This window comes from Bos indicus x Bos taurus, chromosome 18 (assembly GCF_003369695.1).
Source record: "Bos indicus x Bos taurus breed Angus x Brahman F1 hybrid chromosome 18, Bos_hybrid_MaternalHap_v2.0, whole genome shotgun sequence".
In the NCBI taxonomy this organism is placed as follows: domain Eukaryota; kingdom Metazoa; phylum Chordata; class Mammalia; order Artiodactyla; family Bovidae; genus Bos; species Bos indicus x Bos taurus.
In genome coordinates, this window is record NC_040093.1 from 20,966,775 (window position 1) to 20,994,126 (window position 27,352).

The 27,352-nt window shown below is 47.7% G+C and overlaps 1 protein-coding gene across 2 annotated transcripts; it reads right to left on the bottom strand.

Moving 5' to 3' along the window:
• Positions 1-270: 270 nt before the first annotated feature.
• On the bottom strand, positions 271-26,097 carry WTIP (WT1 interacting protein). Of its 2 annotated transcripts, XM_027515965.1 has the most exons (8): positions 25,408-26,097; positions 19,455-19,556; positions 7,168-7,235; positions 6,948-7,010; positions 6,650-6,780; positions 5,818-5,869; positions 5,061-5,129; positions 271-1,613 (listed from the first exon to the last, which is right to left on the bottom strand). In XM_027515965.1, exons 1-8 carry the CDS (start codon positions 26,072-26,074, stop codon positions 1,473-1,475), a joined length of 1,293 nt encoding a protein of 430 aa, XP_027371766.1. In that variant the 5' UTR covers positions 26,075-26,097; the 3' UTR covers positions 271-1,472. The 2 variants fall into 2 exon arrangements, with proteins under 2 accessions (XP_027371766.1, XP_027371765.1); XM_027515964.1 differs by lacking the exon at positions 5,818-5,869.
• Between the last annotated feature and the right edge of the window lie 1,255 nt (positions 26,098-27,352).

Consider the following 27,352-nt stretch of genomic DNA (forward strand, 5'->3'; position numbering starts at 1 on the left):
CAGTTCTCATAGGAACAAGTGGACTTAAAGTAGTCCATGAAAATCACTGTGATGGTTATCCTGATTAGTGGGGTCTCAGCCGCAGGGGCCTGCCCGGGCCACCTACCAGTGCAAATCCAACACTAGGAATGAATGATAAGTCCAGGCTTCCCAATGCTGATGTGTCTTTCAGAGGGAAAAAGAAAAATCTACATTTCCACATACCACATTTCATTAGGTCACCGCTTTCAAGACACTGACACAAACAAAACCCCACGCTAGTCAAAAGCCTGAGATTTCAGAGGAATTTATACAAAAACATAGTCAAACTACAATGCTTTTACCACTTGAACACTAGCTGTATGCTACACAAATTGACATTTTTGAGCTTGTGATTCTCCTAAGAAATAACAACCGTGGACCAAGGTTTTAAAAGAAAACTATATTCTTTTAAAGAAAATGAAAATATTCTCGAAAGAAAAACTTAATTTAAGTCAACTCATATGCTTTTTGTCGTGGAGCCTAATACACAGTGCTTTCCTGCAACAAGTGGGCAGGGCGCCCCCTGGCGGTCTCTCTTGACCGAGACCTGTGACTGGAATTCTGAGTGAGAAGGCGTTCTTTTCGCGAGGCTGAGGATGGGACGGTTTGGGAAGGAGCCCAGGGCGAGATGACGGCTGAAAACACCCATCGGAATCCGGGTGACCAAAACCCGCAGTGGCCAAAGGCCAAAGGCAGGGGTCCTTCGCAGGCCCCATTCCCTGAGGGGGGGTCATTCCTCACCCCCTCCAGTGACCCCACCCAAACAACGAACCCTTCCCACCCAACCAGCAGGCAAGGCGCTTAAGAGACAAATACACGTGCCCTTCCCCAAACCCCCGCCTGCCAAGCCACACCCAGCCCTGGGGCGCTCTAGAAGGGGATCCCAGACCCCTTCGCTTCAGGGAACCTGACTCCTGCCCCAAGGCCAGTCGGAGGACGGCGGCCGTGTATCCGGCACCCCTGCACGTGGTAATGGCAATCTTCAGCTACGCGACCCAGAGCCGGTCTGGGAGCCTCCCCCGCCACGAGGCTACCGGGCACAGGGGGTCCCGAAAGGGAAAGCCGCTGGTGGGGGGAAGGGCGGGAAGCAGGCAGGGCCCGGAAGAAAAAAAGCGGCTTGAGGAGGCACAGACGGTGAATAAATATTAATAGCTTCGCCGCGGGGCCGGCCCCTCGGACAGCAGCTCGGTGGCTGGTGGGGATCGGGGTAGGGTGGGAGCCCGCCGCTGCGCCCACCCTGACACAAAGCTCTGGCACTGACCTGGGTCGCGTGTCGCCAGCGCACACGCAAAAATGCGCCTACGCAAAAAAACACGCGCGAACGCAGAAAACACGCGCCTGCGCAGAAAAACATGCGCGCTTCAACGCAAAACTACGCACGGGCACGCACGCAAAACCGCAGGCTCGTGCAAGCACAAACACGACCCCAGGGTCGGGCTCTCAGCCCCGGCTCAGAGCTCCGTGACATGCACAGCAGGTGAGGGAAGTGGCCCAGGCCGGAGGCGCCGCAGGTGGCATCGGCGACACAGCAGGTGGCCTTCCAGGGGGTAGCAGCGGCGTCCATCCTCCCCGCTGAGCTGCAGCCCGCAGTCCTAGGGAAGAACACAGCCCCGGCTCCAGGGTAAGCAAACGAGAGGTCCATCTGCGATCTGTAGGACCCTGCCCACCCTCCAGAGGACTTTGGCCTTTACTCTTTTGGGAGAGAGGCGGTCAGGAGCCCAGTGTTAGGACACCCCGACTTGGAGAACTTCTACACATCCAAAGGAGCGAGTCAGGAGGGAGGTAGTTGGACAGTAGCCTAGAGTCTGGGAGTCAGGGCTGGACAGTAAATGCGGGCGTCAGCATAAAAATGTGACAGTTCTTACAAAGCCACGGGAGTTTCTCACAGGGAGTGCAGATAACTAGGAAAGAGAACAGCTGAGCTGTGGAAGCTCCAACTTTAAGACAGGAAAGAAGAGAACCAGAGCCCAGATTTCAGGGGAAAATAGAAGAGGCAAACCAAAAACAGCCCTGTTCTAAGGGCACAGTGAAGAGGGCGACTAGGAGAGGAGAGTCTAGGACAGTTACTCCAAGCTTAGGGCAGTGACAGCTGAGAATCGTCTCCTGGATCCCCACATGGGGATCACTGGTGACCTTGGGAAACAGGGAAGGTCAAATGGCTGACTTGAGTGGCCTTAAGAGATAATGGAACAGAACTGAAAACATCAAGTAAACAAGGAGTTTTGTTTTATGTCCTTTATCTTACCATTTTACCACTGCAGGATATATTATGGGCTAATTTTCTCTGTTTAACAAGCTACGTGATTGGTGTTTAAATAAATAACAGACAGGAAATGTAAAGGTCAGACATGGAAGATATTGTGCTGTGAGCTACAGTGAGGCACCAGGTGAACAACTTTTTCCTTCCTTTTGTCCCCTACCCCAAGGAGGCCCCTTTGGTCACACTCACTGCACTCAGGGCTGAACTCCAACCTGGCAGGTTTGACACTTGTTACCCAAAGGCCCTGAGACTAATACCTGGCCCACCCCTAACAGATTACAAAGCTGGACTGCTGCCATGGAGCCTCATGTCCCAAACAGCTCAGATCCCAGATGTCCTCCATGGCCTGCCTGGCCACAGCCCCCTGACGGGGCCTGCTACTAACCACCACACACCAGAGAGACGGGACGAGAGGGGGGCCTGCAGACCCCAGTTCCCATCCAGGGGTCTCTGCAGAGGGACAGCAGCACCACATCTCCCAGCCGTGAGGCATTGGCTGTGATCTGCCCACAGGTTAACCTGCTCCTGGACTCTCAGTATCAAGCTTCCCCTAAGGACTGTCCTTAGCGATCCCAAGGGGACCTGGCAAGTCCCCAGACAGAAGAGCAGGATGCCCTCCTACTGTTGCTAGAGGATCGGGGGCCCTCTGCAGGCCGTGCCTGCCCCCAGTCCACCTTCCTTGATCCTCCCATCAGGATTCCTATTTCCTTTGGGCCACTTGGCCCCACCAACACAACCTGGTTCCAAATGGACCCTAGATTCCTACAGAAGATTTCTCACGGACACACCTGCTCTTCCCTGGGACTCTGAAACCCAACTCTTGGTTTTCCTCCTACCTCTCTGGTCAGATCAGGTCACTCATTCTAGGCCTCCTGTGTGGCTGTATGCATCCCTGGAATGTTAGGAGCTCCTGAGCTCCTGAGGGGCTATCCTGAGCCCCAACTCCTTCCTCTACAGTTCTCCCTGGAAGACCACTTATTCCCCTGGCTTCAGTAGCCATGTACCTGACCATGATGGGACTGATGGGACTCTTGCTTCCGGCCCTGACAGTAGCAAGGACCGGAATTCCCATTCTGCCTTTAACAATGAAAAAGGCTGGGCAAAAAAATATGAAACAATGATTCTCAGACTCAGAACACCAAACAAGGCAGGCCAGTCATGGAAGGGAAACTAATAAAGTAGCCCCACAACTGCCCCAAGTTACTACACTACTTGGAAAGATTTTCCAGCATACTCAAAGAGAGCCTATTGGCCTCCTTTAATTGAGAATTTGGGGAGGTAAATGCAACTAGAAACCACAGGACAGAGTATCAGAGAGGAAAGAGCTATATATGCCAATGACTCCCAAACTCCTACCCCAGTACCAGAGTCTTCACACTCCAGCACATCCACCTGCTTCCTGGATATCTCCATTCAGATGTCTCTAGCTACCAAAAGCGAGAACATCTTATGCCTTCCTCTTCTCACCTTCACTCATTCTCCTGGGGTCCTCACTCTCACCTTCCAACCCCCAAATTCCCACATCCAGTCACTGACCAAATCCAGTCTCTTGTACTATCTAACCAACACTCCATCTACTTCCCAGAACCCAGGGTCACAACCTTCACTCCACCAGTGTCCTCAGGGAACCCCAGCCCCTTCCCCCTCCTTCTCCATTCATTCTCTGCATGGCAAGGTAAGTGCCCTTTCTAAATCCCAATGCCATCATGTCATCCCTTTTCGATCCTTCTCTACTGTCCTCAGGATAACTGCAGGCTCCTCAGGTCAAGTGACCTTTCATCATCCTGCCAACTTCTCCAGTGACACAAAACAACACACCTTCACACCTTAGCAATTCTGCTTCCATTCCCTGGAAATGCCCTTCTCCTTGCCTCCTTGGCTAGCTCTGATTTGTCTTTCAAATCTTAGCTTGAGTGTCACCTCCCCAAGAAAGTCTTCCTTGATTTTCCAAGGCATCCTAGGTGCTCTGAAAACTCCCCTTGATAGCAGTGATGACCCTGTTAAATACTGCCTGAGTACTTGTCTCTCTGGAGGGTACTGCTGCTGCTGCTGCTGCTGCTGCTAAGTCTGTGTCCGACTCTGAGCGAAGCCATGGACTGCAGCCTACCAGGCTCCGCTGTCCATGGGAGTCTCCAGGCAAGAGTACTGGAGTGGGGTGCCATTCCAGACTGTCTTTATTCTCTACATCCACAACACCCTGACACTGTACATCCTGAGGAAATAATTTGATTGATTGACTGAGAAATGGGCTGAGAGAGACTATATCCTGGGCGGGGGGATGGGGTAGGGGTCGGGGGGAGAGCGGTGCGGAGGGAGAGAGCTCACTAAGGGGAGGACAGGCATATGGGGTCGCTGGACATGACTGAGCGACTTCACTTTCACTTTTCACTTTCATGCATTGGAGAAGGAAATGGCAACCCACTCCAGCGTTCTTGCCTGGACAATCCCAGGGACGGGGGAGCTTGGTGGGCTGCCGTCTATGGGGTCGCACAGAGTCAGACACGACTGAAGCGACTTAGCAGCAGCAGCAGGCATCATGGGGTAGAACCATAAAAGAGGAAGTAGGGGATTTCCCTGGTGGTCCAGTGGCTAAGACTCTGTAATCCCAATGCAGGGGACCTGATCCCTGTTCAGGAAACTAGACATTGCTGCAACTAAGACCCAGTGCAGCCAAAGAAATATTAAAAAGAGGTAGGCCTGCAGAACACCTAGGGAGGATGAGGTCTATGTAGGAGGGGGGCTGCCCCAGCCACCAGCCCTCTGGGGGGCCCGGGCTCACCTCACAGTGGTAGCACTCCACGTGGTAATCTCTGTCCATGGACACCACACGGATGGTTGTCTCGCAGCCCTGGAAGAAGAAACAGGGTATGAAGCGAACTGTGTGGTGGGCACATACCTACACGTGCTCCTGTCATGGGGGCTGTGCATTCACACCCGTGTGAGCACTGACACGGGTGCTTCCATGGGGCCGGAACAGGCATCGGTTGGTGCACACAGATGGATGTGCGTGTGCTGGAGGCCTCCTCCCACACCTGCAGCTGACAGCATGCACGCTTGCTGATGAGAGCCACCACATGGGCATCAGTTCTTTGGAGTCAGCAAAGACCAGTCCTGCTTCCCCAGACACAGTAGGCTGGGACAGAGCCAGCGTGTGAGGAAAACCCAGTGCCGAGAGCTGCACCCCCGAAAGGTTGTTTCCTGCACAGACTGCACCCTTCTCTTCATCTGCTCCACCCACCATCTCAGCTGTGAGCTCACGAACTTGGGGGACACTCCTGACATGGATGGGCAATGGAGTTGAGGGGGCAGGGGGGGCAGCTGAGAAGCAGGGGCCACCATGTCCCTCTAACTCATGCAGGAACACGTGCACCCTGTGTGCCCTGGGTGGTCCCCGTCCTGTACACATCCTTCTGCCCAGAGGGCAATGGGGCAGGAGCACCTGCTTGTCCCTCCCACCGTGGCCCAAGACCTGGGGCCCATCCAGGCAGGACCAGCAGGGCCAGGCACCTGATCTTCTCCAGGTGAGTGGTTCCTACCTGTGCAGGGAGGATAGGACGGGCACAGGAGGCACATTTTGGTGCAAAAACCCTGGAGAGATAAAGGAAACCAGAAGTGACTAGCTGAATGACTGGAGGTCAAGGGAACGAGGACAGGTCCACCCATAGTAGCCCATGATGTGGCCAAATAACAGGCCCCCTCTCCTTTTGTGGACAGAGTGAGGTAGGAGCATTCTCTGCCATGCTTTCTCAGCACTGGCCTTTTCTGTGGCTCCCCAATTCACCTCCACCCCATCACCTCCTCCAGATGGCTTCTCCCCTGGCCTCTCCCTCATGCTTCCTGAGTATTTGCCCCCTAATGTCCACGTTTGGGTCTCTCCTAGCTGAGACCCTGCAAAGCCTGGCTCCACACCAAGTACCAGGAACCAATGCCTAGCACCACCCCCATACAAGGCAGCAGCACAGGACCAGAGGTCTGAGAGCAGAGCCTGGAGCCACAGCAAGGAAGAATGGATTGCCTAGTCACATGGGTACCAGACAAGCAGGAAAAGACTCTGCGGAGACCCCAAGTTCCCATTCCAGGCAGAAAAGTCCTGGCCTGGTCATTGGAGCAGACAGACACGAGGTGGGGCATCTGAGAGTTCCCACCCCTAGGAGGAAGGGGCTGTAGGCAAAGGCAAGGGGAGGAGAGAACCGAGACAGATGGCTCCAGGCAGAGATCCGTGCCTCACCTCAACCACTGAGCACACAGTGGAGGCAGGAAGTGAACAGGCCAAGAATGGAGAACACAGACAGGCAGGCTGGAAAAATGCTCCCAGGGCGGGCAGAGGAACCACGGGAGTCACACTGCTCCACAGTGCCAGCTACTCACGTGTGATAATCTCTGACACAGTAGATGTTGTTCTCCACATCCACAGTGAAGGGCACCCCATCCAGGCACTCGTTGCATACCGAGCATCGGAAGCAGCCTGGGTGGTAGGACTTCCCAAGGGCCTGCAGAATCTGGGGGCAGGAGGCACTGAAGGGTCAGTGCAGGTGGAAGGCTCAGCACAGCCCCCAGAAGACACGATGGCTCTGAGCCCCTGGCAGGTCTCCAACAGGTGAAAGGGTGGGGTCCTCAGACTCCACGCATGTCAGAGGGGCTCCAGGAGCCTGGGGGAGGTTCTCACCATCTCCATGATGAGGTGTCCACACACGCTACACTTGTCAGCCGTTTGCTGGAACCCGGAGTACTGGGAGGGGGACACAGGATCCAGGATGTTATATGACAAAGGGGCACTCACTGCCCAGCCAGCATCTGCTTCCTGGCCTCGGGTCTCCATGAGACTCAGGAGGGTCCCCGCCCCTGCTCCCACCCACAGCACCAGCCAGGGCACAGCTTTCACTCACCAGGAAGTCCTCCTGGCAGTACACTTTCTCACCCACGTTGTAGAATGCCTTCCCACGAAGTCGTCTCCCTGCAAGGATGAGGGTAGAGAAGGGGGTCCCTGGACCATTGGAACCAGGGATGATGCCTCTGCTGCCATTTCTTAGCACCCTCCTCCAATAGATGAGAAATGGACTTCAGACAGATTTTTAAATTTCCCTCTAATGTTATGTTATTATCATTACACTAATTAATAGTTTTTAATTAAGAATATGTTGTTGACAAAACTGTCATAAGAAGTTGTCATACAAATATATGAAGACCTGTTTATCAAATGTAAATTGAAGTTCTGATAATTTTAAAAAACATCTGCTTTAAGTTCAGTTGAATTCAGAGCAGACTTCGCAGAATGAATTTCTTAATCTAAAAACATTAGAACTACAACTCTCACCAGGTAAAGGAGCCTAATATATATAAAAAAAAAAGGTATCCTTTATTGCAAGGATGCCAGGATAGTTCAACATTCACAAATCAGTGTGATATATCATATTAACAAAATAAAGGATAAAAATCCTGTGATCATCTCAATAGATACAGAAAAAGCATCTGATGGAATTTAATATCCTTTCATAACAAGAACTCCCAATAAAATGGGTACAGAGAGAACATACCTCAACATAATAAAGGACATATATAAGAATCCCACGTTAATGTCATATACAATGGTGAAAAGTAAAAAGTTTTTCTCTAGGATCAAAAACAAGACAAGGATGTCCACTTTTACCACTTTAATTCAACACATTATTGGAAGTCCTAGCCCGGGCAATTAGGCAAAAAAAAAAAGAAAAGGCATCCAAATTGGAAAGGACAAAGTAAGACTATCACTACCTGCAGATGAAACATACAGAAAATCCTAAAGACTCCATCAAAAACTGTTAGAATAAATGAATTCAGTAAAGTTGCAGAATACAAAATCAATACATAACAATGTGTTGTTTGTGTTGCTTTAACTAACAATGAACTATCAGGAAGAGAAAATAAGAAAACAGTCCACTTATAATTGTATCAAAAAGAACAAAATATCTAGGAATAAATTTAACCAAGGAGGTAAAAGACCTGTATACTGAAAACTGTAAGATATTAATAAAAGAAACTGAAGAAGACACAAACAAATGGAAAGATATTCTATGCTCATGGATTGCAAGATCAGTATTATTAAAATGTCCATACTACCCAAAGCAATCTATCAATTCAATACAATCCCTGTCAAAATTCCAATGGTATTTTCCACAGAAATAGAACAAATAATCCTAAAACTTATATGGAAACACGAAAGATCCCAAATAGCCAAAGCAACCTTGAGAAAAAAGAACAGAGCTAGAAGTATCATGCTCCCTGATTTCAAAGTGTATTACAAAGCTGTAGTAATTAAAAAGTATGCTATTGGCATAAAAACAGACAGTGATCAATGAATCAGAATAGCAAGCCCAGAAATAAACACACATATATATAGTCGATCAATTTACAACAAAGGACCTCACGTCCGTTAGAATAGCTATTATCAATAAGACAAGAAATAATAAGTGTTGGTTAATATGTAGAAAAAAGGGAACTCTTATACACTGTTGGTGGGAATATAATGTAAATTGGTACAACCACTGTGGAAAACAATATGGAGGTTCCTCAAAAAATTAAAAATAGAACTAACATATGATCCAGCAATTCCCCTTCTGGGAATTTATCTAAAGAAAATGAAAACTAATTCAAAAAGCTATCTGCATCTCTATGTTCACTACAGCATTATTTATAATAAGTAAGATATGAACACAATCTAAGTATCCACTGATGGATGCAATGGATAAAGAAATTGTCACACACACACAATGGAATATCATTATTCAGCCATGACAAAGAATGAAAATGAAATCTTGTCATTTGCAACAACACGGGTGCACCTGGAAGGTATTATATACTAAGTGAGATTAAGTCAGACAAAGAAACACAAACACACTATGACCTCTCTTATACAGGGAATCTTTAAAACAAACACACACACACACAAGAACATAGATACAGAGAAAAGTTTGGCTGTTCCAAGATGCAGGGGGTTAGGGATGAGAAAAATGAGTGATGTGGTATTTTTTTAGTTTAAATAAATTGAAAAAAAAAAAAAAAACTTTAAAAGAAAAAGGCACACTTGTCAAATCCAAACTACAGCCCCAGCAGACCTGCCAGCAGCTATGAGAGGCATTCCCATTAGTCAGGAGATGACAACCCCTAACCAGGAACAAGAGGGAACTTCCTCCCCCTGATGAAGCACATCCAGGAAAGCCCCACAGCTAACATCAGACATTAAGAGTTAATTTTTTTTCCACTTTTACCCTTAGGATTCAACAGTATACTAAAAGTGCTAGATAGTGAACTCTCCTTTTTGAATCTGAACTCTGGAGTTACAGTTCTGTGGTGTAGGGGAGGGGTTAGGGATTTTCTTTTTTGTCTGTTTTTGCATTAGGATGCTCTGGTCTGCCTTTTCTGACAGGGACATAAAGTGCTAGATGCTCTTGTTGACTTCCAGCAAATGGGATGGGGGAAACATAGCAGTTCTAGGTAAATTCCTTTATAATAATGGTTTGATTTTTTATTTCAAGAGAAGCTTCTTTTCCAACGGATTCTTTTTCCTTTTTGCCCATTATCCTTATCATTTGCTATAGATGGCTTATTTTGCATTCCTGCTGATGATGTTGCAAGTCTGTTTCATCTAGTGAACTGAAAATTATTGCTTAAAAAAAAAAGTCTTTAAACACAGATGACAATTTTGTTATATAGAAAATCATAAGAAATATACAAAAAAAACGTACTAAAACTAATCAGTATTTTTAGCAAAATTGTGGTAAAGGTGGTCAGTATATGGAAACCAAAAATATTTTTATAATCTAGCAGCAAGTAATTGGAAAATAAACGTACAATTTTAAAAATACATTTATAATAGCATCTGAAGAAAAACCATAAAATACTAAGGAGTAAGTTTAATGAAAGATGTGTCTGATTTGACTCAGAAAAACCAAAGCTTGCTGGAAAAAACTGTAAAAGAGCTAATAAATAGATATACCACTGTTGGAAGACAGTTCTCCATTGGACCAATTCCATTCTTAACACATCTTTCAAACACAGGGCTGGCAGCTTTCATTCTGGATTATCTTTCCAAGGATATCTGTGGAGCAAACTGCTTAGAAGACAGAGACAGCATCTCCCTCTGAAGCAGAGGGCAAGTCTGTTTGCTGTTCAATCTGTTAAAGATAATGGGCTTCTCTGGGAGAAGAATCTGACAGGTTTGCTGGCAGCCCATTATAAAATCCTGGGGATCCCTAAGCTCAGGGTTCCTCAGCCATGACATACAGACCCACTGCACATGCAGCGCACACCTGGTATCCACTTCACCACTGTGGGACTAAGGAGAGCACACAGAAGCAATGCAAACGTGACGCTCACACTGCCTGCAGTACCGTGAGTGTCTGCCCCAGGAGGGTCGTGTCCAGCCAGCACCCATGAAACACTGGCAGGCTAACTTGTCAGCTTGCACATGGGGAAAATTCTCAGACCCTGCACAGTTCCTGACAACCATCTTCATGCTTCAAATGTTCTCATACTGATTCTGTCCCAATCGATCTGCACATTCAGTGCCACCCAATCAAGTTCCCAGCACTCTTTCTTTTGTGTAAACTGATTTCCAATGTCTTAATTTATATAGAAATACAGAGAACCTAGAATAGCCAAAATAATCTTGAAAAAGATCAACAGAACAAGAAGACTAACATTATTTTAAGATTTACGGAAGTCAAGACAGTGTAATATTCTGGTAAGGAGAGACAAAAAGATCAGTGGAACAGAATGGAGTCCAAAAACAGACCCATAAATATTTCAAGAAACATGCAAGTGGGAAAGCAAAAGTCTTTCCAGCACATGGTGCTGAAACAACCAGACAGTCATATGGAAAAAAAAAAAAAAAGACTCAATTCCTTACCTCATACCACACAGAAGATGAAACAGTCATCAACCTAAACATAAAAATGAGAGACCTAAAACTTCTAGAAAAAAACAAAGGAGACTATCTTCATGACTTAAAGGGAGACAGAAAAATTTAAGTCACAAAAATAATAACCATAAAACAAACAAACAAAAAAACCCTGAAGAAAATATTCACAAAACATCTAAAAAGAAATTTTACCATACATATTCCTAGAACTAAACTAAACAATAAAAGACAACTCCCAATTTAAAAACTGAGCCAAAGAGGGACTTCCCTGGCAGCCCAGTGGTTGCAACGCCAAGCTTCTAGTGAAGGGGTTGCAGATTCAATCCCTGGGTGGGGAACTAAGATCCTATATGGTACACGGCAAGGCCAAAATTTTAAAAACAAAATAAAAAGGGAGTAAAAACAAAATTAAAAATTATTAAAAAAAAAAAACAGGGCAAAAGACTTGAATAGACTTCACAAAAGAAGGAAAAAATGGCCAAGAAACAGGAAAAAAAGATGCTTAAACCTCATTAGTTCTTAGGGAAATATATATTAAAACCACAGTGAGCTACCACTTCACACCCATTAGAATGGCTAAAATTAAACAGACTAAAGTACCAGCTGTTGGCTAATATGTAGAATGACCCAACTCTCTTACATTTCGAGTAGGAGTTTAAAATGATACAGCCCCTTTGGAAAATAGTTTGGCAGTCTCTTATGAAATGAAACATACACTTAGCCTACGACCCAGAAATTCCATTCCCTGGAATTTACCCAAGAGAAATGAAAACATTTGTCCACAAATGACCTGTACTAGAATGTTCATAGCACAACCTAGTATCTACCAACAGTTAAATGGAAAACCAAAGTGTGGTATATATTCATACAACAGAATCTTAGTGACACAAAGGAGGGGACTCCTCATACACATAACAACACGGATTTAAAACAAAAATGCTCAGCAAAAATAGGGGGGGGACCACTGTAAAAAAAGAAAGAAAATAGTACCTATTAACTGCATTTAAATGAAGTTCTAGAACAGACAAAACTAATGTATGGTGGTAGAAATTAGAACACTGCTTGAAAGGATGTGATGGGGGAATCATATGGAGATCAACTGGAGAAAAGGGAAGACGGAAGTTTCTTGCGGGTTTTTTTCCTGTATCTTTGTTAGGGGTGTAAGTTGTATAAATGAACATACTTATGCAAAATCTTTGAACTATATACTTAAGATCTGTTTGCTAAGCAATATGTAAATTGTACTCAATTAAAAATGAAAACAAAGATAAACCGAGTATATCTTGTGCCAAAGTAAAGAAGTGTTCAAAGAACAAAGTGGGTACATGTCAAAAGGACATAGGAGCCAGTGGGAAGGGACTTCTCTGGCCAAATTTGAGACGATTTGTGCATCAAAAGAATAATGATGGTACTGCAATACGTTATATGAATACAAATCCATAAGTAATAAAAATTCTCAGAAAATACATATTTGCCCCTGCTCATACATTTTCAAACATTCCTTAAGTTTTCTGGAAAACATCTTATAATTTAGAACTGTATCAACTTTATTGGGGAATTATTCCCTCATAAAATTTGTCCTGTTGGTTAAGTGGGAAAAAAAAATTCCCTAGGAGAATGCACCTTCAACACACACCTCAATGAATTCCTACAGACAGACTTCCACAATCACAAACTAGAAAACTCTGGTGGTCCAGTGTTTAAAATTGCACTTTCACTACCTAGGGCCCAAGTTCAATCCCTGGTGGGGTACTAAGATCCCAAAAGCAGAGAGGTGCAGCCAAAAAGGAAAAAAATAATGAAGCAAGAATAGGTGAGGAAAAGAATTTACAACACATATAACCAACAAAAAACTTTTATCCAAGATGCATAAAGAACTCCTAGAAATCATTAAGAAAAAGTCAAACAACCCAATTTAAAAATGGGCAAAAAGGGGCTTCCTTGGTTGCTGAGTGGTAAAGAATTCACTTCCCAATGCAGGAGACAGGGGTTTGACCCCTGGTCCAGGAAAATCCAACACAGCATGGAGCAATTAAGCCTGGGCACCGCAGCTACTGAGCCTGTGCTCTATAGCCCCAGAGCCACAGCTGCTGAACCCACGTGTCCTAGAGCCTGTGCTCCGCAACAAGAGAAGCCACTGCAATGAGAAGCCACGCAGCACAGTGACAAGTAGCCTGCACTTGCCGCAACTAGAGAAAGCCCACGCAGCAGTGAAAACCCAGTACGGCCAGAAATTAATTAATTAATTGTTTATAAAATGGGTCAAAGACTCAACAGGTACTTTACACAGAAAGGCATTCAAATGACTGACAAATACATGAAAGAGTATATGAGTCATCAGTATTCATCAGAGAAATTCAAAGTAAAATCACATCAACGTATCACTCCAGTATGGCAGAAACCAACACAACTTTGAAAAGCAATCATCCTCCAAGTAAAAAATTAATTAAAAAAGAGAGAGATATCACTCTACCTCTACCAGAATGGCTAAAAAGACAATGCCAAGTGTTTGCAGGAATAAGGAAAAACTGGAATTCTCATATACTGCCCGTGGGATTATAAATGGGTTTGTATCCTGTGGTAACCACCCACACATACTAAAGCTACACACAGCTGACAAGAAAGTTCACTGATCTAGACTCCGGATTCTGGAAGACAGATCTGAAGAAATGAAACAACGCAGCAAAGGGAGAGGAGACATGGATAATATGAAGGAGTGGCTAAGAGAAAAGTAGAACAGAATGACAAAGACTAATATTTCTAATTTGAATTTTATAAGTAAATAATAGAAACAATGGGAAAGAAGGAAATTTTTGAAAACAGCTAACACTGTTCTCATATTGACAGTTTTCAGATTCAGGAGTCAAAATGAATCCCAGACAAATAAAACTCATACCTATACCCATCAAACTATAAAAAGAACACTTTAAATTATCTGTACTTTTTTCCTAATTGATATGTCAAATATTTTAAATACTCTGGAAAATGATCCTTGGAAGTCATGATTGTGGCAGTATATGGTTTGTTTTCCCACATGTTTCACAGTCGGTCTTTTTTTAACAAATCCAGTTTTTTAACTCTAATGTAGCCAAATTTGTCAATCCCTTCTTCTTAAGTTTGGTGATTTTTGTAAGTGGGGGAAAAAAAAAAACACTTTCTTAACCAAAATATTGATAGAGGTAATTGTCTATATTTATTTCTAAAATTATCATGTTTTTCTTTACACATTTTGGTATTTGATCCACTTGGGTTTCATTTCATTATTTTATATGGATAACCACTTTTCCCAGAACCATCTGCAATGCCATCTCTATCATCAGTTAAGTTCTCACACAGACACGGGTCTGTTTCTAAAGCCTGCACTCTGTCCCAGTGGCCTACTTGTCTATCCTTGCGCCAATGCCACAGGAAATTACTAATACAACTGTACAGTACATATTGACACCTGGTAGTAGAAGCCTGCCCAACTTACTCTCTGTCAAGATCATCTTGACTATTCTTAGCCTTTTGCTCTTGTATTTAAATTATAGAATTAGCCTGGCAAATTCATGAAAACCTGCTTAAGTGGAATTACAGTGCATTGTAGATCAATTTTTAAAAACTGGCATTGAATATACCCATGTTCAAGAGTACATGAATATGGATATATTCATAAATATTTACATGAATATGGTATATTTATTTTTCTCATCTTAGTGCAATGACTAGGACTTTCAGTACAATGCTGAACAGAAGATATGATTGTAGGCTTTGTCCTTTCCTCTTTTAACGGTCCATTTTTCTTATATTTCACCACCGAGTATGATATTTGCATAGATTTTTAGTAACCAACTCTCACCAGGTTGAGAAAGTTCCTTTTTATTTCTAACTTGCTAAAATCTGAATGTCAGGAATTTCCCTGGTGATCCAGTGGTTAAGAATCTGCCTTGCAACGCAGGGGATGTGGATTCAATCCCTGATAGGGGAACTAAGATCTCACATGCCATAGAGCAACTAAGCCCTCGAACCACAACTACATAGTCCACGCACTGCCAACGAAAGATCCTGCTGCTGCAACTGAAACCTGAGACAGTCAAAATAAAACAAATATACAAACTTTTAAAAAAACTGAATGTCAGGGATTCCCAGGTGGCTCAGTGGTAAAGAATCCACCTGCCAATGCAGGAGACATGGGTTCTGTCCCTGATCCAGGAAGATCCCACACGCCAAGAAGCAATTAAGCCCGTGTACCACAACTATTAAGCCTGTGCTCTAGAGCCCAGGAGCCACAACTACTGAAGCCCACGTGCCCTAGAGCCTGTGCTCCACAGTAAGAGAAGCCTCCGCAACGAGAAGCCCACGCTGCAACTACAGTAGCCCCCACTTGCCGCAACGAGAGCAACCACGCAGCAGTGAAACCCAGCACAACCAAAAATAAATAAACAAAAATTATTTCTAAAAATGTGAATGTCAGATTTTACTGACCTCTTGCTCTACTCCTATTGAGACGATCATAAAGTTTTTCTTTAATTTGTTAACGAGGTGAGTTACATTAATGAGTTTTCTACTGTATACTGTATAACAATACTCAAGTATTCTTCAGATAAGCTCAACTTGGTCATAATATATTATCTTGATTCATACACTGCTGAATTTAATTCAAGAGGGGAAAAAAAGGAGTAAATAAAATAAATAGTACAAGAAAAAATTCCCAGAACTGAAGGGCAAGTCTCCAGTCTAATGGGACTCTGTGTGTGCGCCCAGCACAACCAATGGCACAAAGCCTACACCAAACATAAATAAAGTATCCAAAGCTCAGTTGCTGCACTGCACAATTCCAAGGGCACCATTCCTGTTGCATCTATGTAAATGGCACTCCCTGGAACTGTGCAGTTCATGGCCCTTTCCAGAAGCTATTAGAGCCAGAGCAGTGACAACCATCTTCCTGAGACTCTCAAAAGGAAAAAACAGATCACACACACAAAAATAAGACTCAGAATGGCATCAAAATTTAGGAGCCATGGCTTCTGGAAGATAAATCTACAACTTCAAAATGCTTAGGGAGGGACTTCCATGGTGGTCCAGCGGTGAAGACCCCACACTTCCACCGCAGGGGGCCATGGACTCCACTCCTGGTGGAGGAATTAAGATCCCACATGTCATGTGGTGCAGCCCAAAGGAAAAACAAAAACAAAAAAACACGCTGAACAAAATGCTTAGTGAAAATTATTTCCAGTTTGGAAGCCTATTCTTGGTCAACTATTAATTGTGAGGGTAGAATAAAGGCATTTTAGACACACCAGAATTTGGAAAATGTACCTCCCACATGCCCTTTTTTAGAGAACTAAAGCAAAACGCTGGACACTCGTTGGGTGGTTTCAGAGCTTCGAGTCTTCCCTACTTATCCAAGTTGTCTTCAGTACCCAGCCTTACCTCAGGCAGCTTGCTGTGTTTAAGGGAAACTTGAACTCACCCCCCTTATCCACGGGTGGGCCTGATTAGTATAAAGCTAATTCTTCTTCCCTTATATTGGTTCCCATACTCAGGCACGTAAAGTCAAATCACAGCACTCCCCCCAGCCACAGGGATTGGTTCAGGAATCCATGTGTGAGACGATCTGGCCAGGGACATGCAAGAAGATTGTTGCTAGGTGTTCTCTGGAAAAGAAGTGTCTCTACCCCAAAAACATGACCAGAAGAAATGCCCACTCTTTCTTCAGACCAGTGGTGTGGCAATGAAGTCTCAAGCTGCCTCAGACATTTCATAAGAGAAGTTGCCCTAAGGATAAAGCCAAGCACGAGCAAAACCCAGACAAGCTTTTCTTAGGACCTGAGCCTCTAGATCCTTCCCAGCCTAAAGCCAGTCCTATCTCTGGGCTCCCAGTTCACTGAGTTAAGATACTGTAAAGTAAAAAAAAGAAAATCATACAAGCTTATTTTCAGATGCAGACACATCTTGATTACTCAAATGAAGGAGACACATAGAATATACCAAACAATGGATAATTCTCAAGCCATTTATAAAGTAACACAATGATGGATAAAAATGATAAGACATGAACTCTTGGTTAATTAAAATTTTTGCTTAATAAAAAATAAAAAAAAAAACCTGTTTGTTTTTTTTTTTTTAAAAAAGAAATACTCTTAAGAGTTCAAGCCTCCTCAGCAGTTTCCCTGTTACCTGCAGCTGAAAGCTTTATGGAGACTGTGGATTCAATCCAAAGTGTATACGTGGGAACATGAAGAACAGAATGAACACTCCACAGGGGTTCAGAGGACTGCTGGCTCAGACTACAGAGAGGCCAGGGACTCCCAAGAGGGGAACTCAAAAGAATGCCTGCTACAATGGAACATCTGGGGTGGGTGGGGAAAGAACTGAAGATAAAAGCCAAGACAATGCAAGGAGAAAAAAAAGTTTAAAGAAGAAAAAACTCCAGGAAAAGTAAATGACTACAGAACAAAGGAGATATAATCACAGTGTAATTCTTAGCTCTGCAGTAAATAATATTTATAAAGTCACATAATACAGTAATATAAACCTGGTTTATTGATAGCCTGGTGGGCTGCCGTCTATGGGGTCGCACAGAGTCGGACACGACTGAAGTGACTTAGCAGTAGCAGTAGCAGTATGATGACTATACTGAGAAGATGGGAAGAGAGAAGGGGGAACAGTCAGTATAAGAACACCCCCTATTCTGAGGGCTTCCCTGGTGGCTCAGTGGTAAAGAATCCACCTGCCAATGCAGGAGACACAGGTTCGATCTCTGATCCAGAAAGATCCCACATGCCACAGAGCAACTAAGCCTGTGCCCTAGAGCCTGGGAGTTGCTACTACTGAAGCCCACACGCCCTAGAGCTCAAGCTCCACAACAAGAGAAGTCATCGCCATGAGAAGTCTGCACACTGCAACTAGACAGCAGCCCCTGCTTGCTCAACTGGAGATAAGCCCATGCAGCAACAAAGACCCAGCACAGCCAAAACTAAAGAAATATATAAAATTATAAAAAAAGAATCTATTCCTCATTGACGACAGCAAACTCAAGTAAAACATGGTTAAAAAACCCAAGTAAATCATTTCTAAAACTGATACATCAAGAAACAGCAGTGTACACTGTTAGAACATGGAGGTTTCTACTAGAAGAAGTTGCTAAAAAATACCAAGTGAAAGATACCAGGGGTAGGAAGATAAGTGGTTTTTTGCTATTGCAAACATTGCTTCTCAGGACTATTTGACTTAAGACTAGGCACATATTACACTTTCATAATATAAAATACTAAAATGTTTTGTGTAAATAAATAAAAGGTGTCTGCTCAGGGGCAAAGTATGAAAGAACAATAAGAACATCAAGAATGTAGATTTATTAGGTTGGTTGGATTATAGTTACTTTTTATAACTTTGTTTAAGTTAAATGATGTTTATATTTTATACCATGTGTAAAATCAGGACAAAAATTAAACTTTAGGGAAAAAAATACTAGCCCCGTATATAGGCAGGCAGAAGGCACATCACTGGCTCCACAAGCCCCACCCAGGCAGCCAGGAGACATCAGTACACTGCTCAGGACAGAGGTTCCAAAGCCAAGGCTCAGGGACTTCCCCGGTGGTCCAGTGGTTAAGACTTCCCCTTCCACCACAGGAGATGTGGGTTCGATCCCTGGTTGGGAGCCAAGATCTCACATGCATTGCGGCCAAAAAAAACAAAACATAAAACAGAAGCAATATTGTAACAAATTCAATAAAGACTTTAAAAACTGTCCACATCAAAAAAAAAAAAATCTTAGGACGTTGCTGGTGGTCCAATGGTTAAGAATCTGCCTTCCAATGCAGAGGACTCAAGTTCGATCCCTGCTCTGGGAACTAAGATCCCACATGCCTTGGGGCAACTAAGCCCATGTGCTGCAACTTCTGAGCCTGCTGCTCTGGAGCCCACAAGGCGCAACAAAGAGAAGCGCACGCACCACATGCACCTCAGCAAAGAGCCCACCCACCACAACGAAGACCCCACACGCTACAACTGAGAACTGAAGCAGCAAAAAATAAACAGTTAAAAAAAAAAGACAAAAACAAGGGTTAGAGGGGCAGCTTTTCCCTATGACCAGCAAAAGGCTCTTCCCTGGCCCCACATATCCCCCTCCCAGGAGCCTAGGGCCCTCAAACAGACCAAGCCAGAAGGAAAGGCATCATGACTCAGCCTCCTCCACACTCCAGCCTGGGCCAGAGCTGGGTGATCCATCTGCCTGGAGCTTAGGCACAAGGGGGTTCACAGTGCAAGACGGATGGAAACGGAGATGTTACCTACCACAGGAGTTACAGGTGAAGCAATCAGTATGATACAGGCTCCCCATCGCCTGGCATGCCTGCCTTGCTCCATAGATGCCAAGCCCACACTTGATGCAAATGCCTATGGAAGAAGAGGCAGGAAAGAGCAGCGGTTAGCACCATAACTGTGGACTTGAACAGCTATGCATCTGACTCCCAGTCCCAGTGCTGCCCAGTCATATGATCTTGGGCAAGGAAAATTCCAGAGTCCTCCATGGCTCCATTACTAGTGGCTAACATGGGGATAGTAAGGGTACCATTAGGGCTTCCCTGGTGGCTCAGATGGTAAAGAATCTGCCTGCAATCCAGGAGACCCAATCAATCCCTGGGTCTGGAAGATCCCCTGGAGAAGGGAATGGCTACCCACTCCAGCATTCTTGCCTGGAAAATTCCATGGACAGAGGAACCTAGCAGGCTACAGTCCATGGGGTCACATAGGGTCAGACATGGCTGAGCAACACACACACACACACACACACACACACACACACACACACACACAAGGGTACCACTACTTAGGCTTTGCTGCTGTTGTCTGAGATTCATACAGTTTAGCAGAGCACCTGGCAAGTCACAGCTAAGTGACACCGTCTGTGCCATCAAAATTACAAGGACACATTTACGACTAGAAAGTTGTTCTAAGCCCCTTCATCTTGACCTGCTATCAGACTGGGGGAAATTCCTTTCTGCTGTCTATGAACCAAAAAGAATGAAGAGCACACAGACACAAAAAGGGCAGAGCCCTGACCCTTCCAGCCACACCTCCCTCACTGAACGATAATGTCAGTTTAATCTCTTGTTCAGTCCACACCTGGATACTGATGCCCCACATAGTTTAGGTGCCAGAGATTCTGCGAGGCACCAAATTCCCGCCCCCAAGGAGCCTGTGGAGGGAGACAGACAACAACAGGTAAGTCACATCTCAGGTGGAAAAAAGTGCTTTGGAGGAAAAGAAGGCTGATTAAGAGTATGTCTGGGGGCACCTCCCTGGCGGTCCAGTGGTTGGGACTTCACCTTCCAGTGCGGGGGGGTGTGGATTCGATTCCTAGTGGGGGAGCTAAGATCCCACATGCTTTGCGCCAAAAAAGTAAACATAAACAAAAAATAACACAGAAGCAACACTGTAAAAATTTAATAAAGACTTTGAAAATGGTCCACATTAAAAGAAAAAATATATATATATCTAGGGACTTCCCTGACTGTCCAGTGGTTAAGACTGCACTTCTTATGCAGGGGGCACAGGTTTGATCCTCAGTCGATGAACTAAGATCCTACATGTCTCACAGTGTGGCCAAAACAAACAGGAATATGTCTGAGTGTGTGATTTTTAAAGTTTAAAGAGGGTGTCAGACAAGGCCCTAGTGATAAGGTGATATCTGAGCAAAGGTTTAAAGGAAAAACTGGAGGAAAGCTGCTCTGCAGGGAAAACTAGGTGGACTTGGGGACCACTCCAGTGTGGGTTGCTAAGCAGGCAAGGGAGGGATGGTAAAGAGAAGGGTGACCAGCAGTGCCAGGGCGAAGGCCAGCATGAGCTTCAGGGACTCTCTGGCCAGCCCACCTGGAGACCTGGACGGAAGGTGGCCAACTCAGACACCAGAGCTTCTCTCTCAGACTCACCCAAGGTCTCCCAGGCCATCAAGGGCCTAAGATGGGCCCCCTGGATCCTAAGTCCTCTGGCAGTTTCAGGACACACTGCCCTCACCCCTCCCCCCCTGCTTTTCATCACATCTCTCTGCTTAACATTTAGCATGGTTGAGCCTCTCCCACCTCTTTCAGATGAAGAAACCTCCATCAGCATTTACGACTAGAAAGTTCTCCCTCTCCCTTCAGTCAAGAAAGCAAGCTCAGTCCACACCCCCTCATTTCCTAACGGTGAGCTCTATGGACTTCCTCTTCTGATCTTGCCAGCAGGGGCCTCCCCTCCTCTCAGGTCCCCAGGATATGACCTACACCTGCCTGGCTTTCTGGTTCTTCTCTCTTCCCAACTCTACTGGGCATTCCCTTGCTCCATCCTGGACCTCCCATGCTTAAGTCTCCCCAGGAAAGGGCCAGTCAGTGCAGATGCTCTCAAACCAGGCAGGAATGTAAAAGTAGCTATGAGGCCCCAGGTGAATGGAGGAGAGAGCCATGGCCGGGGGAGGTCACAGCCATTGGCTCCAATGACGGCTACCAGGTGGGAAGGCAGGGCCAGCCCTGCTAGAGAGTCTGATTTTTCCAGAAAAGCTAGAAATCTGGATTTATATATGAAAACTTTCCATGCAGAAATAAATCATCAACTTTCATGTTTTGAGAATTTGGAAGCCAAACACACCACGTCTGCAGGTCTCCACACGTGGCTTTACCCCGTCTTCCCGGGGAAGTCCCATCTGCTCCCAACTGCTCACTCCTGCCAGGCTCCTGGCACTCTGCCCAGCCCAGATTCCTTTCCCGAGCCACCGATCCACCTCCCAGACCATCGCAGGCCCAGAACAGAGTTCTGGGTTCCTGGTCAGGAAACGGCACTTTTGTGTAGCCAGGTTTAGGGAAGTATCCAGATCTACCCTGTCTTTCTCACTTCCAACTCTGAATCCAGTTTCTGTGTTCCCTACTATAGACTTCATTCCCTCCCCTTGCTCCCACTGGTCTGATTCAGCATCATCAATTCTCATTCCACTTGCTGTTTCAACAGTCTCCTTATAGCATCCCATCCTGGCCCCCAATAATCCACCTCCAAAACTGCAGCCAGACTTATCTTTCTAAAGTGAAAATGACCCACCCTCACACCTTCATTCTTGTCAATCAACTCTGAAAACCTGACCTTGTTTTTGTCTAAGTTACCAAAACATACAGTGAAAGGGACAGAAGTCAGCTGCCCCTGGAAAGCAGAACAGAAGGATGGGCAAGAGGGGAAATTATAATCTTATTATTATTTGCTTTTTGGTTCTGTTTTGATTTTTTTTTATTAATATGAGCTTGCACCACTTTAATAAAAATACACTGAGGACAGAGGCAGGCTGTTCAGGGACTAGAAGAGGGAGCTGACCAAGGCTTAGGGTGATAGGCGGTACCCTGAAGAGGTTGAAGACCACGACTCTGTTGCCTGGTACAGCAACTGAAAAGGGGGTTGCAGCACTGATCAGAGCCAGGGTTCTACAGAGCAGAGATTAGAGGAATCAGAGGTCCTGGTGAGATGCAGGCTGCAGTCAGAACTGAAGACAGCTGAGCTGAGGCGGATCCAGGGTGTGGAGTAAACCCAGGATTTACCCTCAGGCAAATCCTGAAGGTGCTAGCTGACTCATGACAGCAGAACCTGGTCAGAAGAGATGCTCATGAAATACAGAGAAGGGCCAAGAGGTGAGTGGGTTCTAGGGCCAAGAAAAAGGGATGGACAGAGAGGAAGAAACACATTGAGGGTGACGTTTATCAGAGGTCACTTGAGCTATGCTACCTGCAGACTTCCTGTTGTAAAATGTTACATTATTTTCATACAAGTTGACATGTATGAAACTACCACATTTATAGCTCTAAAAGGTGGAATAAAGGCAGTAAGATACTAGCAGTTCAAGTAAATAGCTGCTCATATTTTTAAAAATCAGGAAAATGTAACCTAGATCTGACTTCTCTCAAAAAAAAACACAGAAGAGCAGGACTTCCCCAGCAGTCTGGTAGTTAAGACTCAGTGCTTCCAATGCAGAGGGTGTGTGTTCAATCTTTGGTCAGGGAATTAAGATTCCTCCATGCCATGTGGTGCAAAAAAAAACCTATATCTATATCATCAGTCACCTCCCACTCCCATGTGACAGCAGTTCCCCTCAGAGAGGACGATCCATTAGCCCCTTCACTTCTCCCACTACCTGCCCAGGCCTGGCCACCTCAGTTTCACACAAAAACTCAGGAGTGATGTTCACTGCAGCACTGGACCTGGAAGCTACCTAGGACCTGGAAGCTACCTAGACGTCCATCGACAGATGAATGGATAGAGAACTGTGGTACATATATACAATGGAATATTACTCAGTCATAAAAAGGAATGGATTTGAGCTAGTTCCAGTGAGGCAGATGGACCTAGAGGCTGTTACACAGAGTGAAGTAAGTCAAAAGAGAAAAACAAGTATCATATATTAACGCATATATATGGAATCTAGAAAAACGGCACTGATGAACCTATTAGAAGGGCAGGTATAGAGACACAGACACAGAGCACAGACCTATGGACCCAGCCGGGGAAGGAGAGGGTAGAACAAATTGAGAGAGTAGCACCAAAACATGTACATTACTACATGTAGAACAAATAGATAATGGGAAGCTGCCGCATAACACAGGGAGCTCAATCTGGTGCTCTGTGACAACCTAGAGGGACGCAAAGGTGTGGGGGTGGGAAGGAGGTTCAGGAGGAAGGGGGCGTGTATACCTATGGCTGACTCACACTGTTGTAAGGCAAAAACCAACACAACACTGTAAAGCAATTATCCTCCAATTAAAAATAAAAAAGATATAATTAAGAAATTAAAAAGCTCAGTAGTACCTTCAGAAGCCCAGATAACACACCCCTGCCCAGGCCCTGCAGTGAATGAGGACAGGAAAAGGGGTAGCTTCTCCGGTAGAGAGTGCTGGAAACTTGTTCTCTTCAGAACGCACTCGCTTCTGCTCCTAGCACCTACCTGGTATGACAGACAACAGCTTCCTAAGTCACCACCCTGCTCCCAGGCCGTCTGACAGCAGCTACGGGACCTACCCAACCACAAATTCGCACCATGATGCTCAAAGATCAACAGGTCCCCTCCCAAAGGCAGAACATCCCTGTGGGCTACACACTCCCTTGACCACCTGACCCCTCTTGGGCTGAAACCCTGGGAGCTTAATTGAACCGTCCACTTCCTTACTTGCTTCCTTCTGCCCACATTCTTCCTTCTGGCTGGAATGCTCCTACTGACTAGTCGTCTACAACCTCCTTCTCTCTCAAGATCCAGTTCAGGGCAGTCCGGAGCTGCCAGCTGGAATGAATACATTAAAGACAAACCCCAGGAGGGGCCTCATTCCCAGACATGATAACCACCACCCCCTCCAAAGCCAGGTGCCTGCTTATCAGTGAAGGAGGGACGGAAGCCCCTCCCCAAGCCTCTTCTCAGAACCTCAAGCCTAAGAGTCCCAAGAGTTGTCCAAAGGATGGGATCAAAGGGCCAAGGTCAGTCTGGGCAAGGGAGGCTGTCAGAGATTGATGATCTTTGCAAATGATGTGAAGTAGGATTCCCTTGGGAAACATCCCATATACACAGCCTAGCCCAGTGTGACCAGATCAGTTCCCTCCCACTCAGGGAGGACTTCCCGTCCCTCGGCCTCTACCTCCAGCCGCTACCATTATCAAAGCCTCAGGTCAGGTGGGCTCTGGTGGTATCTGGCCGGCCGCCTCCCTCCCTGCCCTGTGCCTCTCTGCCCCGTTCAGAGACCGCGGGGCCCTAAAATAGCTTCGGCTGATCACAAAGCACCAAGTACGATGAGCTGAAGCCAAGTACCGAGGGTTAAGAAGAAATTATTCGAAAATAGCTTATTCTGCCTATTAACATGACTTTTTCTCTCAGGAGCAACGCATCCCCTAATAGTGCCAGAACTCCGGGCCCGGAGACCCAGAGGCTAAGCCACTGTCCTGCACAAGCCCCAGACCTGGTGGTTCACACACACACTGTACACGCTAAGCCACTGTCCTACACAAGCCCCAGAACTGGTGGTTCACACATACATACACACACGCGCACACACACACACACACAGTCTGCGGGAACAAACGTCGCCGGCTCCCAGGCCCTCGGGAGGGAGACGCGCTTTTCGCATCCCGGCCCACCCCGCGCTCTCCTCTACCGAGCCGGCCGCCTACCCGGAGGCCGTCCTCGACCCCCGACGAGGAGAGCGGAGGCCCGGTGCCCAGGCGCGCGGGAGGCGCGGCCGAGCTCGCTCACCGAAGTAGTCCCGCGCCGTGCGCGCCTCCAGCGCCCGCTCCAGCTCTCGGGTCAGCGCCTCCAGCCGCCGCTCCGCCGCGCTCGGGCCGCCCTCCCGGCCCGGGGGCAGCTGGAGCGAAGGCAGAGCGAAAGGGGCCGGCCCGGAGGGCTCCGGGGAGCGAGCCGGCGCGGGGCAGGCACCGGGCAGGAGCAGGTCCGGGTAGGCGCCAGCCGAGCCGCGGGAGCCGAGGCTGGACACGCTGGAGCGGGCGCTGCCCACCGACGGCGGCCCGGGGCCCGCGCGCGGGTCCGAGCGGCCCGAGCGCGGGCTGCCGTGGCGCTGGTCGTAGCCGAGACTGATGCCGCTGGAGCGGGCGCTGCCGCTGCCGCCGCCGCCGTCGGAGCCAGCCAGGCTGGCCCGTGGGCTGCCCGCCGGCTGCGCGCTGAGCTCTGGGGCCGCCGCGCGCCGCGGGCCTCGCTCCCCGCGGCTCAGTCCGTCCACCCCGGCCTCGGGGCCGCCGCCGCCCTGCCCCCTGCGGCCCAACGCCTGGGCCGTCTCGTCTGCCGGCCCGGGCCGCGGCCCCCGCCGACCCCGGCCCGGAGAGTCGCCGCCCGGCTCCAGCTCCCGCAGGGCCAGCCCGGCCAGGAGCAGAGCCGCCTCGTCCGCGGCCGCCCGGGAGCGCTGCATGGCCCGGCCCGCCGGCCCCGGCGCGTCACCTCCGCCTCCGCTTCCCGCCGCCGCTCCGGCCGCGCCGCCGCATCGTCCGCCCGAAGCCCGGAGCCCGCCCCGGGACCCCTGGGCGCGGGGCGGGGCGGGGCCGGCGCGGGCCCGGGGTCGCTCCGCCGGCCACGCGCGGTCCGGGGGCCGCGGCGCTACGCTCGGTGGCGCGCGCGGCGGAGGAATGTGCGCTCGGCGGCGCCGGGCCGCCTCCCCTCCTCCCCGCGGCCGTGCGGGGGGCGGAGGGACTCCTTTGTGGGGGCAGGAATGCGAGGAAGGAGACGGCGCTGCGGCCTCTGGAATGTGGGGGGAGTGGCGGCGGCGGAGCCGCGTTGTCCGCGCTTCGCCCGGAGCTCGGAGGGGCGCGGGGGCTGGGCTGGGCCGCCGGGCCGTGCGGCTTGGAGCTGGCCCTCGAGTGCAGGAGCGGCCAACTGTGTGTGGCGCCCGGTGAGGGCCCGGCCTCCGTCGTGCGCCCCGACCGTCGGGCCGCTGGAAAGGTCCCGTATTCCAGCAGGCTGAGCAAGAGGCGGCTCCCCCGGTCCAGGCCAGAGAAATATGAGCAGCTGACAGACGTTTCCCACATCCTCCCCCATCTTACTTTCCTGCGCCGCCACGGTTTCAAGCGCTGGGCCGGACAAGTTTGGCCTTGGGCAGAAGCACAGCGCCCGCCCACCCCAGGACACTGGAGACCACTGCGCGTCTCTGACATTTGCGCCGCAGCATCTCGCCTGACTTGACCCCGAGACCCCAGCCCCTCCCAGGGCCATGCTGCTGCGCACTGGTTCCGCGGGTGTCCCCACCTGCGTGGTAGGGAAGGCGCCTTGTACTAGGAGTTGCGGCTGGATGGAGACTGGTCTCCAAACCTGGTCACTGGGCACAAGCGCCCAAGGCCAGACGAGGCCGGAAACAGGCCTCAGGCTAAGCCAGTGGGCGGGGAAGCCTCAGTTGTGACCCAAGGTTCAGTCACCAAGGGATGTGAAGAGTCCTCCTTTCTCCAACACCTGCCTACAGGGGCTTAGGTGAGACACCAAGGAGATGCTACTTCTGAAAGCACATCCTGGGACCGGATGGGGCCTTTGTGGGGGAGTAGGGGGAGACGGTGGGGGAGGGGAAGGAAAGATGACTGGGGCTTTGTCCCCCAAAACACAAGCTACAAAGTAGTTGTCACACATTTGAAACAGCTTGTAGGGAAGAAAAGCAAACCATTTTCTATCAGGACCTGATGGATCCCAGAAAACAACCTTGAGT

Coding starts and splice junctions, on each gene's coding strand:
- WTIP (XM_027515964.1), bottom strand. CDS start 26,074: ATGCAGCGCTCCCGGGCGGCCGCGGACGAGGCGGCTCTGCTCCTGGCC. Junction 7,011..7,167: donor ACTGCCAGGAGGACTTCCTG/GTGAGTGAAAGC, acceptor TCCCCCTCCCAG/TACTCCGGGTTCCAGCAAAC. Junction 1,614..5,060: donor TGGAGTGCTACCACTGTGAG/GTGAGCCCGGGC, acceptor GTTCTTCCCTAG/GACTGCGGGCTGCAGCTCAG.